Raw genomic sequence first — 16,129 nt, 5'->3', positions numbered from 1 at the left:
AGGTGATACCACAGCAAATAGGGCAATCATGCCAGTCATTAGTCAGGACAATAGGAGCAATCAGTGTAGCCGCAGGGAGTAGTCCTCTGCTCCCCCCAACCTGAGAGCAGGGACCTATCATAGCACAGTCCGACACCTTCGAAAAGGAAGTACAGATGACGGCTGAAGAAACCTTTTCATCGATGGACCACTCCTGTACGACTGAGAGCTTAAACAGACACACTTTTAACAACTAAACCAGTGATGAAAAGGTTTCTTCAGCCGTCATCTGTACTTCTTTGAAGGTGTCGGATGTTTCGCTTCTCATCCGAGAGGCTTCGTCAGCGAACTAAAATGTCGCTAGTAGCTCTGGTGTGAGGTTTAATTTCGATTGCACTAAATTAGAATACTTTTGAAGGTTCTAGAAGATGAAAGTGTTTTTTCTTTGAGACATGCTAATTTTCTATTTCCTGATCTTTCTTTTTGGCAGTGCAATCCGCATCAGTCGGAAGGGATGGCATATACTTCTCAACTTCTGCTTCCATACGGCTCTGACTTTTGCTGTGTTTGCCGGTGGCATCAATCGAATCAAATATCCCATCATATGTCAAGCAGTAAGTGCAATCTGTTTTTTGTTTGTTTGTTTGCTTTATTATTAAAGATCATGAACGTGATGTGGGATGTATATTGAAGTATCAACATTCTAAGTAGTCTTTGATTTTTATATAGTTAGAAAATCACAGTCCTGGTCCAAGTTCACTATTAATTGATATAATTGAAATATCAAATCTGGAGTAAATTCATTTTATTTTACTTTTTCGTCCATATCTGTGTTTTATCTGCGAAATGATGTCAAAAAAAAAAGACAAAATTGAAAGCTGTGAGGACATTATGACTTGCACTTTGTTCTTTTACTTCCAGTTTCTCCAAAATTATGCGTTTTCAAAATCACATACATACCAAATTGCGCTTAACTCATTCACTGCCATTCCGGATTTTATTTGGGAATTGAAAATATGACAGAGCGCCATTCCCGAATTAGTTTGGGTTTTGTTTTTTCTTGCTTGGGTGCCGATAAAGCGCTTTTTCCCTTCAACAAGGCAGCATTTCTCTTTTTCCAGCTTCCGCTTTTGTTAAAGCGCTATATAAACCAATATGAATGTATTGCATTGTATTTTGGACATCTGCCCTCATTTCAAGCTCATATAACTCCAGACCCATATAATTTAGGAATTAACTATTTGTTTCTGATGAAAGAAGAGATTGTACGGTTTCTTACACCGCATTGGATGTTTATGTAGTCCTAAAACTCAATTTTCTGCGGGTCCTGGAACTCGAGTGTCAATGACAAAAACCCTGGCACTGCAGTGGACACATTTTTGCACATCATCTCGCAGTCAATGAGTTAAATTTGTCATAAAATGACTTATTAACTACAAATAGATTGCTGTTCATCTATCTTTGCCCAGAACATATCGTGACATGGTGAAAAATTACCACGAAAGGCTCTTTTCTCAAATAAAGTAGATGGCAGGAAAAAAAAAAATCATTAATAATCAATACTACAATGTGTAAATTGCCTTTGGTGATGTATATTTGAATCTGTGAATAGTTGTCTCTCCAGCTCTTGATCTAAATATACACACTGCACTAATGTGACCCAATTTAAGTCTCATTTTGCGCAATTCAGATATGTAACACGGCATTGAAAGCATAAAATTAGCTATAGACTTGAATTAGATCCTCAGATTTGTTTTTTGTATCCGTCACGATAAAAAAAGGATAGATAGATCTTTTATATGACTGGATACCTTCAAGTTTTCTAGGTGTTTTATCCCATGCTGGCCTTGAACCCATTTTAAATTAAATATTAAAGGGGTTGTGCAGTGAGTGTGAGCAAAGTTAAATAAGCCATTAAAAATCTGCTAATTTTACTTTGAATGTGACCTACATTTGACTGACTAAAGTTGTTATTAAAGAGTTCTCATCATTAAAATGCTGCCACGAAGTCACATAGGATTTGTGATGAGAACTACAAGGTAGCCCTGATTAGGATTTGAATACAGTATTTTCTGGTGTATAAGGTGCACACCCAATGAATGGTGTAATTTCCTTATACAAGGCGCACCGGACTATAAAGTGACCCTTCAATTAATTAAAAAAACGTTTTCTAAATATAAATATGTAAATATCTACAGTAAAAATTGTCCAAATATAACCTGCATATAAGGCGCAGAGTAGTCTTTGGAAGAAAATGAAGGCTTTTGGGTGCAACTTTTACGCGGGAAAATACGGTAATCTCCTAAAATTATATTAGATTAGATTAGAGGAGCCTTTATTTGTCTCACAGTAAAGAAATGTACGTTTCACAGCAGCAAAAACAAAATACAGGAGCTGCTGTGAAGGCAGCCACTTACACGCCGCCATCTTGAAGTAAAAACAAAACAAAATAAAACAAAAAAAGATAACGTGACACAACGCACGACACACACAGTCATACAATCGTAAGCACTTCTGCACCCTCTTTGTGACATGAAGCAGTTCTAGATGGAAGAGCAGAGAATCAAAGCCTCCTTTTCACCAGTGGATCAGAGATGTCATGGTGGAAATTGCACATCTGGTACAAGCAAACTAAACAAGAGATTGTCTCACGTCACAAGCTGACGACCTACCTGGATACCTATCTATTTGCTGTCTATTTGCTATCTAGCTGGCTATCTATTAGCTATCTAACTGGCTATCTATTAGCTATCTAGCTGGCTATCTATTAGCTATCTAGCTAGGTATCTAGCTGGATAGCTGTAGCATCCACTGATGAAAAGAGATTGTCTCACATCACAAGCTGACGACCTACCTGGATACCTATCTATTTGCTGTCTATTTGCTATCTAACTGGCTATCTATTAGCTATCTAGCTGGTTATCTATTAGCTATCTAGCTAGGTATCTAGCTGGATAGCTGTAGCATCCACTGATGAAAAGAGATTGTCTCACGTCACAAGCTGGCTACCTACCTGGATACCTATCTATTTGCTGTCTATTTGCTATCTAGCTGGCTATCTATTAGCTATCTAACTGGCTATCTATTAGCTATCTAGCTGGCTATCTATTAGATATCTAGCTAGGTATCTAGCTGGATAGCTGTAGCATCCACTGATGAAAAGAGATTGTCTCACATCACAAACTGGCTACCTACCTGGATACCTATCTATTTGCTGTCTATTTGCTATCTAGCTGGCTATCTATTAGATATCTAGCTAGGTATCTAGCTGGATAGCTGTAGCATCCACTGATGAAAAGAGATTGTCTCACATCACAAACTGGCTACCTACCTGGATACCTATCTTTTTGCTGTCTATTTGCTATCTAGCTGGCTATCTATTAGCTATCTAACTGGCTATCTATTAGCTATCTAGCTGGCTATCTATTAGCTATCTAGCTGGCTAGGTATCTAGCTGGATAGCTTTTCGCTATCTGGCTAGCTTTCTGCTGGCGCGTGTGTCTGCCGCTGCTCACCCACAAAAAAAAACGTATCCTGTGACTGTAAAGTGACCTTGAAAGTTTTGAAAGGCGCTTACAAATTAAATTTATTATTCTTATTCTTATTCTTATTCTTATTCTTATTCTTATTCTTATTTTATTTTTATTTTTATTTTTATTTTTATTTTTATTTTTATTTTTATTTTTATTCTCATTCTTATTATCAATGATGACAAAAACCCTGTCACTGGAGTAGACACATTTTTTGCATGTCTGGCAGTGAATGACTTATTTTCCAACCATTTTCCATGCCCTTTCCACCTTTCACTCTATCGTTATGTACTGTCAAAGCCTTTTCACAAAGTTAGATCACTTCTCCCATTCAAATGTAATTTATGAATATTCCAACAAGAAAGTGCGCGTCCGCATTACAGTTTCTACACGGATCGTTGGCAACGTGACAATCATTTCTATTCTAATTTGTTATTCTGGCTTCAACCTTGATGTCCTCTAGCGTAACTGATAAGGAACTGCTCACTATCCAAATGTTAAACTGCGCCAAAATGCTATCAAACAACCTTGCACTCGTTCAACCCTTTCACTCTGTTGTGCTCCATCGTCTCTTTGGTGAAGGACGCCAAAACGTTAAGGTCTGGAAGGGAAGCAGTCAAAAAGACACCCTTGGCGTGACATTGATATTTATGAGAAGTGCTTTTCCTTCACTTTTCTTCTTTTATATGTTCAAGGCATTAACCTTTGTGCCTGACGGTTGTCGTGCGGAATGCACAAGCAAAAGTTCTGACAAGTCATGATAATAATTGTAGGCATTTTCCATTTTTTTTTAATTTTTTTTTTATCGTTTCAGGTTGGGCTTGTGCTGCACTATTCGTCTCTAGCGACCATGCTGTGGCTCGGGGTGACAGCGAGGAACATTTATAAGCAGGTGACGAAGAAGCCTCTACAGAGCCAAGACGGTGACCCGCCTAGACCCCCTAAACAGCCACTGTTGAGGTACATCGATTTTACCTGCCATTCTCTTCATCCTTGACTGATTGGTGTTGTTCTGTGGATATTTTTTGTCCTTGTGTGTTTCCGTGTGACTATTTTTGCTCCATCTTGAATTTTCTTCATCGCAATAAAGCAATTGGTTGTCAATAATGGCCGATACGGATTGGATTGGATTAGCCTTTATTACTCTAGCAATGGAGAGATTTTACATTTCACAGCAACAAAGTTATGGAAGGAAGAGGAAAGGAAAGGAAGAATTAGAAAAAGTAAATAAAGGAGCTGCTAGTAAGGCAGCCATCTTGAAGTCAAAAGAACAAAAACACAAAAAAAAAAAAATATGACATCACAAAGACACAGTCATTCAATCTTAAACACTTTCTGTACCCTCTTTGTTGTATGAAGCAGTTGTAGTGAAAGAGGAGAGGATCAAATCGTCCTTTTCAGCAGTGGATCAAGGGCGTTTTGGTGAAATGTGCACGTGTGCTACAAGCTCCCCGTTGATAGCAAATACAATGCTGTAAAGTAAGCAGCCACAAAGATATTACTGTGATACCACAGTTTACGAAATTAATTGGTGCCCAGAAAGTGTGTGTAAGGCGAAATGTGTGTCTTCCAAATATTAATTTCCCACAAGAAACCATTAAAATGAGAATAATCCGTTCCCAGGTCCCAATAAAATATAGTTTTCTACTAAATAAGGCTTAAAACTACACAATATATACCTTATTTTATGTATAATAAATGTGCTATTGCATTGTAATTAAAGAAATAAACTGTACAGTATAATAAAGTTGTTTTATTTACCTTTTTGATGGTCGTTGATGTAGTTGCCTCTTGACATCCGAGTGAAGTTGCCATGCTTTCTCGGTGATAATACCCTCACTCACACGGTCCCCTGCTAGCTGCTTTTCGTTCATCCAAATCAACAGAAGTTTTTCTACCTCTTTTATTGCCTGAGACCGTTGCTTAGACAACACAGAAACACCCTTAGCCACACGTCGCAATGGTCAACTTAGCATACTGGTACCGGGACGCTAAGTCACACAAACGCACACCTCGTTTTTGTTTTTTGATGATCTTCTTCTGCTTGACCGTAATTTTGTTTTATGTCCTCTTCGGCTGAACACGAGCCTGCGGTGGGGTCTTTTTCGGTCCCATAGTAGCAAAAGTACTCAACTCGATAACAAACCACGTCTGCACTCAAAGAAAGTGGGTGTGTAAAAGTAGTCCGGCAGCCATGGTGGCGCTGTTCGGCCATGTGGTTTGGTGTTCTTCCGCCGAAAACTAGTCCGCCGGCCATTGTGGCGCTCCGTGTTTCCCGTAAACTGGTTCGAATGCCAAGATTATATTGGCATGAATTTAATATTCGTAAGGCAAAAAGTTCGTTGGCTCAAGCGTTTTTTTTTTTTTTTTTTTTTTTTTTTTTTCAAAGCAAATCCTTCATGGTTGGCCATATCCAAACAAAACTTGCAGTCACTGTCGTCATGCACTGCTTTGCGAATGAGATCAATTGTCCAGGGCCAAGCGTTTGGGTCATGCGGCACTGCATCCATGTTGATCCGTAGTGATTGACTGTAATGGTGCCTGTCAGACAGCCTCATGCAATAAGACTTAGCGGCTGGAGGGAGACAAATCAATTTCTCCTCCTGCGTTTCCCCACCTTCCCCTTGCCTCATCCATTTTGCTATCACCATCTCTCGCATGCACATTATCAAAGCTATTTGGGGCTGATCTAGCCAATTTTGGTCCAAAATTTGCTGCGTTTCATGTTGTTTAATACCTCACCGCATTTGCAAGTCATTAGCATTCGGTGAATATACCTGGTGTCACTGTTGTTGTTTTTGTCTGTTTATCATTAACATTGATGATTACCGTTGGTCTCATGTATAACTCATACAATGATACCTTAGCTTACGAACGCTTCAGCTAATGAACTTTTCACCTTACGAACGTTAAAGTCGCGAGAATATAATCTTGGCATACGAACTATTTTTCGGGAAACACACGGAGCGCCACAATGAGTGATGTGTCGTTCGCGAACGAGCCGGTTCTTGGAGCTCCTAAGAAGGAGCTGAAAATGGCAGCTGGCTTTTTTTTTCCTCTATTCCCCGCCCCCAGTCTTCTGTCAAAGCCGCACGTGATTGGTCAAGATCCGTGGTAGAGGAAGGAGAAGACACACGCAGCAGTGAGCGGGGGGGAGGAGTTACAGAAACACACACACACACACACACGAAAGGGAGACGACAGAGCTTGAAACAAAAAAAACAATAGTGAAAAAAAGTGAAAAGATGAGCAGATGGATAGACAACACAGTGAAATTTGGACTCGTTTCAACTTTATTCATAGTTCAAAGGCAGAGTGTAGACTGCAAGGTTAAAATATCCCATCAATCAGGCTCCACAAATAACCCACACAAGCCATCTGTCTAATTTGAAGAGAACCTACAAGCAAGGGAACCTGCTATTAATGAAGTTTCTAGTGTGTCTGCCCGCATATGTTGCTGTTGCAATATCACAACTTCTAAAATGTACAACCCAGAGCTCCTTGAGACACTTTATGCAAAAAGCTATCCAAAGGTAAATAAAACGACTTTATTATACGGTACAGTTTATTTCTTTAATTACAATACCATAGCACATTTATTATACATAAAATGAGGTATATTGTGTGTAGTTTGAAGGCTTATTTAGTTGAAAATTATGTTTATTTCAATCAGTTTCGTATACTTTTAATATAGAATTTGGCAGCCCTTTTCAGACTCAAGGGAGCAAACTAGCCACCTTTTTCCCCCATGCATCCTTGTAACTGTCCTTTTACTTGCGTCTGTGCTGTGTTTTTTCCTCACACACAGTTGAATGTGCACTCTTTTTACACATTTTAAAATGTGAACATGTGGAAGTCATGTTTTGAGCTTGAGGGTCAGTAAATCCGGTATGTTAACATTTTCAACACCCACTCTCATTTACACGTGACTGGTTAGCTGCAGTCTAAAAGGCTTTCTATTGGTGGGGGATGGGAGTTCCTCAGGGAACGCTTCCTCGAAGACCATCACCAACCACAGTTTCCTAATTCGCCCTACCAACCAAGTCCCAAGAACCCAGACAAGCACCTTGATTGTCAAATAGGATATCTCCTATATGACAAGAGACATATTGTGAAATGGAAAAGACATGGGGGGGGGGAGAAAGGAGGAAGATGGAGTGCTATAAAGGTTAGAGCAGTGACAGAGGTCCAAATTGAACAGGATGGAAGAGGAAATAGCATAGTGTTAGGGATGAAGGTGGATGGCGGGGGCAAAGGGAAAGCACAAGGACACGGTGAAGAGGGAGCTGCTGGGGATTAGCGTTGTTCTCGCTTCATAATTTTTAGCCCTGGTTGTTGTGATGTACGCATCAACGGCATTCCCATTTTACAATTAAAAGCTTTTCTTATCAGCCAAGAAATGACAGATGATTAAACACTCGCTTAATGCCAGACGATCATCGTGTGTGGAGATGTTTACCCTGGAGGTAAAAGAGCTAAATGTGATAGCATCTTTGCATTCACGGCCTCAATTTCACCCTGAGGAAGTGTAACATTGATTTCACAGGAGGATTGAATGCAAAAAAAAAAAAGGAAATGGTGAATGAAGTAATGACCAATTAAAGTGAATCGAAACTTAAGTGTAGTTTTTTTTTTCTGGAAAATGTTGATTTGCTTCAACATAATCCGATGCGTGATATTATTAAATGGAGCTCAATCGCTAAGGACTTTGGCTTTGGAGTTATGGTAGAGTTTATTTTTTTAGGTTGAATGGTGCATTCCCTACCCCCCCATGCCCTGAACTTCACATCTTTATGGATGAGCTGGCTAGCTATCTATTAGTTATCTATTATCTAGCTAGCTAACTTTCTATCTATTTGAGTTATTCCGGGTTGAGTGAATGCTGGTGCATGTGGCTGGATTATGAGGCGCACCTTCAATGAATGAAAAAAGGTTTTCCATATATGATATATAAATGTATAAAGGTTTTCCAAATATAAGGCACACCACATGAAGGCGCTAAAGTAGAGGCTGGAGCTACGCACTATTTGTATGACGGGAAATTGAGTCAGTGGCTGCTGACAGTGTCATGATCTGATTGGCGACCAAAGGGTGGCGCTGTCAGCCCTGCCTGCAGCCTCACAGGTGCTGGTCGTTACAATCAGTGGCAGTCAAAAGGGATCCCGGCACGAATATTCGGCGTCGGGTCATTGTATGCAATTGTATGCATTGTGCAGTGCATTCATTGCATTGTACGCTGTGCATGCGTTTGTTTCATCTTGGCAGACTTTTACTCTTGGTTTTTCCTTTGATACTATTTTTTTGTTCAGATGATTTTAATGTTTTTGGCTTTTGTTCCTGTTGACTTTATTTTAATAAACTCAACTTCTGATATACAACCTACTGCTCCCTCCTGCCTGCTTTTTGGGATCCACAACTGCCATCACCACCTTGCAAACCGTGATAGACAGTAGTTGCGAGACCTGTTATGGCTCAATATTACTTCACATATAAGGCATACATGCGTATAAGTCGCAGTGTCATCGTTTGAAGAAAATGAAGGCTTTTGAGTGAGCATTAAGCACCGGAAAATACATTAAAAATATAATTTGTAAATATGACTTTGCATCAATCCTGCCCTAACTTTCTCTGAATTATTATTTCCTCATCTTTTCCAGATTTTATTTAGTGAGTGGTGGAGTACCCCTCATCATCTGTGGGGTCACCGCAGCTGTCAGTCTTGACAACTATGGAAGCGGGGAGCAAACGCCGTAGTAAGTTCACACCTTGAACTTACCGTATTTATTCGAGTATAACGCGCACACATGTATAACGCGCAACCCTAATTTGCCGCTGCTCACCCAAAGAAAAACTTATCCTGTGACTGTAAAGTGACCTAGAGAGAGATGAAATGTATTATTATTATTATTATTATTATTATTATTATTATTATTATTACAGTAAAGTCTCGTTATATCGATATTCTCGGGAGTCCGAAAAATATCGATATAACCGGGACTATCGATATATCCGACCCTGCGCGCATGTAATTTTCTCCTTGCGTGCATAGAAATAGTATCGAAATAACCGGGACTATCGATATATCCGATATCGATATAGCGAGACTTTACTGTATTATTATTATTATTATTTATGATGGATTGTTGTGTTGCGTGTTAATGTAATGGCTTTTCTGATTACTTTCATTTTTTGCTACAGCTGCTGGATGGCCTGGGAGCCAAGTTTGGGAGCTTTCTTCGGTCCCGTGGCCCTCATCGTCCTGGTAACCTGCATCTACTTCCTCTGTACCTTCATCCAACTGCGGCGCCACCCTGAAAAAAAGTATGAGCTGAAGCAGTTAACAGAAGAGCAACAAAGGTTGGCTTCCGTCGACGTGCCGACTCATTGCCAGCAGGCAGCCGAGCCCGGCGCCCCGACGGGCCAACCTACCGGGAGCCACTGCCCCGCCGGTTGCCCGGGGGTTCCAATTAATCCCGCTCTGTTGGCGAACGAGCACTCCTTCAAGGCCCAATTACGCACAGCGGCCTTCACGCTTTTCCTCTTCTTAGCCACGTGGACTTTCGGCGCACTGGCCGTATCGCAGGGTCATTTCCTGGACATGATCTTCAGTTGCTTGTACGGTGCCTTTTCTGTCACGCTTGGACTCTTCATCCTCATTCATCATTGTGCCAAACGGGACGATGTCTGGCATTGTTGGTGTTCTTGTTGTCCCGGAAGGCAAGCCAGCAGCTCATCTGGGGCTAACCAAGCGCCACCAAAAGTCAACGTCAACGGAGATACCCCTTCGCACGGCCACGGTCACGGCCATTGTCACCACGAGTCGCCGTGTAAGGCGGTGATGATGACCTGTAGTCATGCCAGCGTCGGTCACTGTAAACACGCTGGCCTTCCATCGGCACAAAATCACGTCACCTGTCTAACGTCACCTGTGACTCCATGTTGCGCTGCCTTGCATAGTCAGCAACTCATGGAAGAGGAACCTACCGCTACGCATGTACTGCTTCATGCTAATCCTGAAAGCTACCGGCCAGGAATCCAGTTACATCCGTGTTTGAAAAGCAGCAACAGGACTAAAAACCGCCATTTTAGCCGCAGGTCTGCAACCGGCGTTTGCGGTCCGGGGAGTGAAAGAGAATACGCGTACCACATCCCCTCCAATGTCGATGGCGCCAGCGTGCACAGCTCGCACACCGACAGCCCCCACAGCACCCATGAGCGTCACATCCACACATGTCCGCATCAGGTCCACGAGGTCCTCCACGAGGGGCATCATACGTGCCACGCGGTGGCGCATGACACGCTTTCGTGTCATAATCCTTGCCATCGGCACATGTGTTGCGCCAAGGCGGACATTTTCCCTTCCTTGTGTACACCGTCAGAGGCAGCCGATGCGGGGGTGTTTCTATGCGGGTGCGGTAAAGTGGACGACGAGGAGCCAATGGCGCATCATCATTTGGAAATGCACGGTCCAGGCAGACAATCGTATCCCCAGAATCCATCCAATCAGAACGGGATTCTAAAGGGGGGCTTGCACGAGGGACTTCTTTATAGCTCGGACAGTACGGGAAATATACGCACTGGACCCTGGAAGAATGAAACTACTGTGTAGTCCGCGATGGCGGCAGGGCCATGTCATGCCACCAAAAACTACCACAAAAAAATTTAAAACTTGTCTCCCTGAATATTAAAGACTTGTAAACATCTGTGGGATAATGTCCTCATATTTGTATATGTGATCCTTTACTGGACAGAAAGTTGCCATATAAAGTTCTCCCGGGAGAACGTCCATTCATGAAACAATTGATCTCATCAAGATAAGTATATGAACATGTGAAAAGATAAACACAGGATGTTAGCATTCTTTCCCATCACTCCTGATACAGTGATACCTCGGTTTATGAACTCCTTGGCTTACGAACTTTTCGGTTTACGAACGTTAAATTTATGAACATTTTACCTTGGAATACGAACTTTTTCGTATACGGAGCTGCCTCAATGAGTGATGTGTCATTCGCGACGAGCCCGTTCTTCTAACAACAAAATGGCAGCCGACTGTTTTTGTCCTCTATTCCCCGCCCCCAGTCTTTGATTAAAGCCACGTGGTTGGTCAAGAACGCAGCAGTGAGGCGTGGGGGGGGGGGGTAAACATTAAAGAGATAGGCAGTGAGAGAGTTTCAACTTTGATAGTTCAAAGGTAGCGTGTAGACTGCAACGTTAAAATATCTCATCAATCAGGCTCCACAAACAACCCGCACAAGCCATCTGTACACTTGATACAAAAAGCTATCAACCCAGCTAAACAGAATACAATTGATGAGGAACTAGATAAAATTATCACAGAGAAAGCACCTACAAGGGATCATTCCGCAAGATGGTGAAAGAAGGTTACGTTCCTCATCAAGTGTTTAATGCTGATGAAACCCGACCACTCCATTCCATCAAGCCATCGACCATCACAAAGGCAAATAAAATGACTTTACTATATAGTACAGTTTATTTCTTTAATTATAATACTGTAGCACATTTATTATACATCAAATAAGGTATATTTTGTGTAGTTTTAAGGCTTAGAAAATTAGAAAGTAGAAAATTGTGTTTTATGGGGACCTGGGAACGGATTATTCTCATTGTAATGCTTTCCTATGGGAAATTAATTTTTGGGATACATACTTTTCGCCTTACACGCTCTGTCTGGGAACCAATTAAGTTCGTAAGCCAAGTTATCACTGTACTTGTACACATAAAATAAATTGAATGGTTGTATGTATGGATATGCGTGTTTGTGCTCAAAGGTAACACACTACAGGATATTTTTTACCCTTTGAGTCTGAAACCTGATAAAATGAACCAAAACCAAATTTTAAAGAACTTCCTCATTATTATTTGTTGTCATCATTCTTAACTCATTCACTGCCAGACAATGTACAAAAAATATGTCCACTCCAGTGCCAAGGTTTTTGTCATTTTCACTCAAGTCAATGTCAGCTTTATTGTCAAATATGCTAATATATATAATACCTACAGCACAGATGAAATTACTGTCCTCTCGGACCCAGCGTGCAAGGCACTTAGAATGACTTTAACAAACATAATAAACATGAAAACGCCAATTTGCCAGGAGAGAGAGGGAGCCGCTGCGTGGGCACACGCCGCCATCTTGGGAAATATAAAACAATAATAACAAATAATATGACAACACACTAAATCGCCATGGTAGGGTGTGGTTTAATTTGGATCGTTCTTACAACAGGATCCTTAGGCAACACAGGCTTGGTTATGCTGATGAGGTGATAGCAGACAAAGGGGGCAATCAGGAGGGGCAATCAGTCGTATACCCCATAATCAGGCAGGACAATAGAGGTAATCAGTCAGGACAATAGAAGTAATCAGTATAGCCTCAGGGTATAGTACTCTGCTCCCCCCAACCCGAGAGCAGGGACCAGTCATAGCAGAGTCTGGTACCGCCACGTCTGGACGGTAGGGATATATATATATATATATATATACAGTAAAGTCTCGTTATATCGATATTCAAGGGAATCCGAAAAAATATTGATATAACCGGGACTATCGATATATCCGACCCTGTGCGCATGTAATTTTCTCCGTGCGTGCATAAAAATAGTATCGATATAACCGTGACTATCGATATATCCGATATCGATATAACGAGACTTTACTGTATATATATATATATATATATATATATATATATATATATATATATATATATATATATATATATAGGGCCAAGACTGCCAGCAAATTTTAGTTCGCTGACGAAGCCTCTTGGATAACAAGCAAAACGTCCGACAGGACAGATGACAGCTGAAGCAACATTCTCATCCTTAAAGCAATTATAAAAATAATACCATGTTCTTTTAATATGTCACTGAATAATTGTCAAAATCTCGTTATTTATGAAGCCATTTCCAATGTCCTCATACACTGGAAAATACGTGCACATACTCAACATTGCGACTGCAAACCCTGTTCTCTTAAAACCACCTTGGCATGCTCATCGTCTTTCCTCATTATGTGAACTGAAGTCTGTGTGAATAAAAATGAGGCCTACTTTATTATTTTATTTTCTATCAGATTTGAAATATTTATAAACACAATAACAATATGAATAAAGTCATGGGGAAATACTGACATTTTGATTTTAATACTCAGTATCTGAGTTTAGTTATGTATTTTGTTTTCTAATGCTTTCTAATGCATTGTCATTTTTATGTTGTTGTCATTAATATAAGTACGCAGATTCACCACGTGTTATTGGACTTTTCCTAAATGCACTACCTGTGCTAATGTTAACCTATCTGAATCACATCGCTTGCTGTTCTCGTGTGATAATTCAGGAAATGGTGAAGTCAGACTGGAATATCTGAGATGAAAAATAAAAAAAAAACTTCTGTAGAAATGAGAGGAGAGAAGCATTCACTTCATGTTTAATGATTTTTTTTTCACTGAAACTGCAGTTGTATTCATAAACCATGCATGAACCACGCCCCACCCATAGAGTTTATTCCACCACAGTCTTGTACAAAATTATTGATCACAGGCTGAATTAGAGTGCTAAAACATTGGGTTATATTCTTGTAGTCACTTTGATGGGGAATAAGAAGTTATCATATTTAAAAGTTTCATGCTGTTATATGCTTAGTGTGACTCGAATACACAATTGAAGCACAGACAACCTGGGGTCAATCTGAGGTCAACAAACACAGTTTGTTAAACTGTCATCTTCATCTCGGAGATCTTGCCTTGGACAGAATTTAGGACTTGGGAAACTCATTTATCACCGAAGCAATTTACAACTTGAAACTCCTTCACAGGAAGAGCTCATTAGCCAGGTTACAAATGTATCAGTTAATAGAAAAGACAATGTTTTATTGCTTACAGTTGTTCGTGCTTCGAACTGAAGAGGTGTGGTATTCTAATCAAGAAAACTATGTTTTACTAATGTATCTCTTTAATTTGCATATACTCTCAATAAACAGCTTGGCAGAGGGCTGTAGAATTCAGGCGTCTGTCATGAATGGCTGCGTCTCCTGCCGGCAGTAAAATACAATCTTTCTGGGTTCGAGCAACCGAAGATAGACATTTTAATGGGTTGTCCCATTCCCTGAACCAAGAGATTTGTAACCTGGCTAATGACCTCTTCCTGTGAAGGAGTTGACCAAGTCCTAAATTAGTCCAAGGCCAGATCTCCTACATGAAAATGACAGTTTAACAGGCTGTGTCTGTTCATCTCAGATTGACCCCAGATTTTTCCTGTGCTTCCATTGTGGGCCTTCTAAGCATGAAATATGATAACTTCTTTTCTGTCTATTCTCTATCACTCTGCCTCTTGAGTTGTCAGGGAAATGAATTTGTAACAGTATCACACATGACAAGAGCGTCTTGAAAGGCATGATATAGCAAAATATTAAAGAACAACATTGAAAAATGACGTGAGCAAAATACACTTTTTGAAGAGAACGGTGGTCTCTGTTGATGGCTGTATAATTGTATTTGCGTGTTTTGTTTCCGTGTGTTTGGTGTCATAGTGCCACTGTAGAATAGCCTCTCTATTGTCAGTTGTGCCGTCCCAAATGAGCGTCCCTGCTCACTTTTTGGGGGTCACTTAGCAGCTGCTTGAAAACTGACCAGTGGCACTGTGACCAAACCCAAAGCAACTCTTTTCTACATTGACACAGATTCCAATAAATGTATTTTTTCACCATGTAACTGCCGATAGTATTTTTGTTCGATCAGACACTGTGGACAAAGACTCGAACCCAGAAAGATCATCTTTACTGCCGGCAGGAGACGCAGCCATTCATAACAGACACCTGAATTCTGCAGCCCTCTGCCAAGCTATTTATTGAGAGTATCTGCAAATTTAAGTGATACATTCGTAACACATAGTTTTCTTGATTAAAATACCACGCCTCTTGAGTTCTAAGCATGAACAGCTGTAAGCTATAGTCTCTTCCATGAACTGATAAATTTGTAACCTGGCTAATGAGCTCTTCCTGTGAAGGAGTTTCAAGTCATAAATTACTCCTGTGATAAAGGTGTTTCCCAAGTCCTAAATTCTGTCCAAGGCCAGATCTCCTAGATCAGAGGTGTCAAAGTCAAGGCCCGCGGGCCAAATCCGGCCCGCCACATCATTTTTTTCGGCCCGCGAAAGCAAATCAGGGAAAAGCAAAGAGGGTCCAGTATGATTTTCCAAGCCTTTAGGCCATCTTGTGTAACGTTTGCTTGGTGTCTTTCGATGAGAAGGTTTCTTCAGCCGTCATCTGTACTTCTTTGACGGTGTCGGACATTTGACTTCTTATCCAAGAGGCTTCGTCAGCTAACTAAAATCTTTTGCTGGTAGTTTTGGCCCTATATATACTCCTATATATACCCCTACTGTCCAGACGTGGCGGTGCCAGACTCTGCTATGATAGCAATACATTGGGGTGACTAAACAAATTCTCAAAAAAAAAATACTTTCGCAACATCGCAGGGATAATACGAGTGGGCCTCAATCTGCAGTACATATGCACCTAAAAGCTAGCAACCACTCATTTGACGACAATGAGGTTAAAATCTTAGCGGGAAAAAAATAGATGGTTTGAAAGGGGAGT

At 40.7% G+C, this 16,129-nt stretch overlaps 1 protein-coding gene across 2 annotated transcripts in view; it reads left to right on the top strand.

The window, feature by feature from the left end:
- adgra1b (adhesion G protein-coupled receptor A1b) overlaps positions 1-11,212 on the top strand; it is a 102,760-nt gene extending 91,548 nt beyond the window's left edge. For both annotated transcript variants that reach the window (XM_089012117.1, XM_089012116.1), the window contains 4 exons: positions 470-593; positions 4,324-4,469; positions 9,167-9,262; positions 9,708-11,212. In XM_089012117.1, coding sequence (XP_088868243.1) covers positions 470-593; positions 4,324-4,469; positions 9,167-9,262; positions 9,708-11,118 — 1,777 coding nt within the window. In that variant the 3' untranslated portion in view covers positions 11,119-11,212. The remainder of the gene's footprint in view (positions 1-469; positions 594-4,323; positions 4,470-9,166; positions 9,263-9,707) is intronic.
- Positions 11,213-16,129: the final 4,917 nt, after the last annotated feature.

The sequence above is a fragment of the Hippocampus bargibanti genome, linkage group LG13, assembly GCF_051943395.1.
Source record: "Hippocampus bargibanti isolate YZ-2025 linkage group LG13, ASM5194339v1, whole genome shotgun sequence".
NCBI lineage: Eukaryota > Metazoa > Chordata > Actinopteri > Syngnathiformes > Syngnathidae > Hippocampus > Hippocampus bargibanti.
This window is presented reverse-complemented; position numbering and strand designations above follow the sequence as displayed.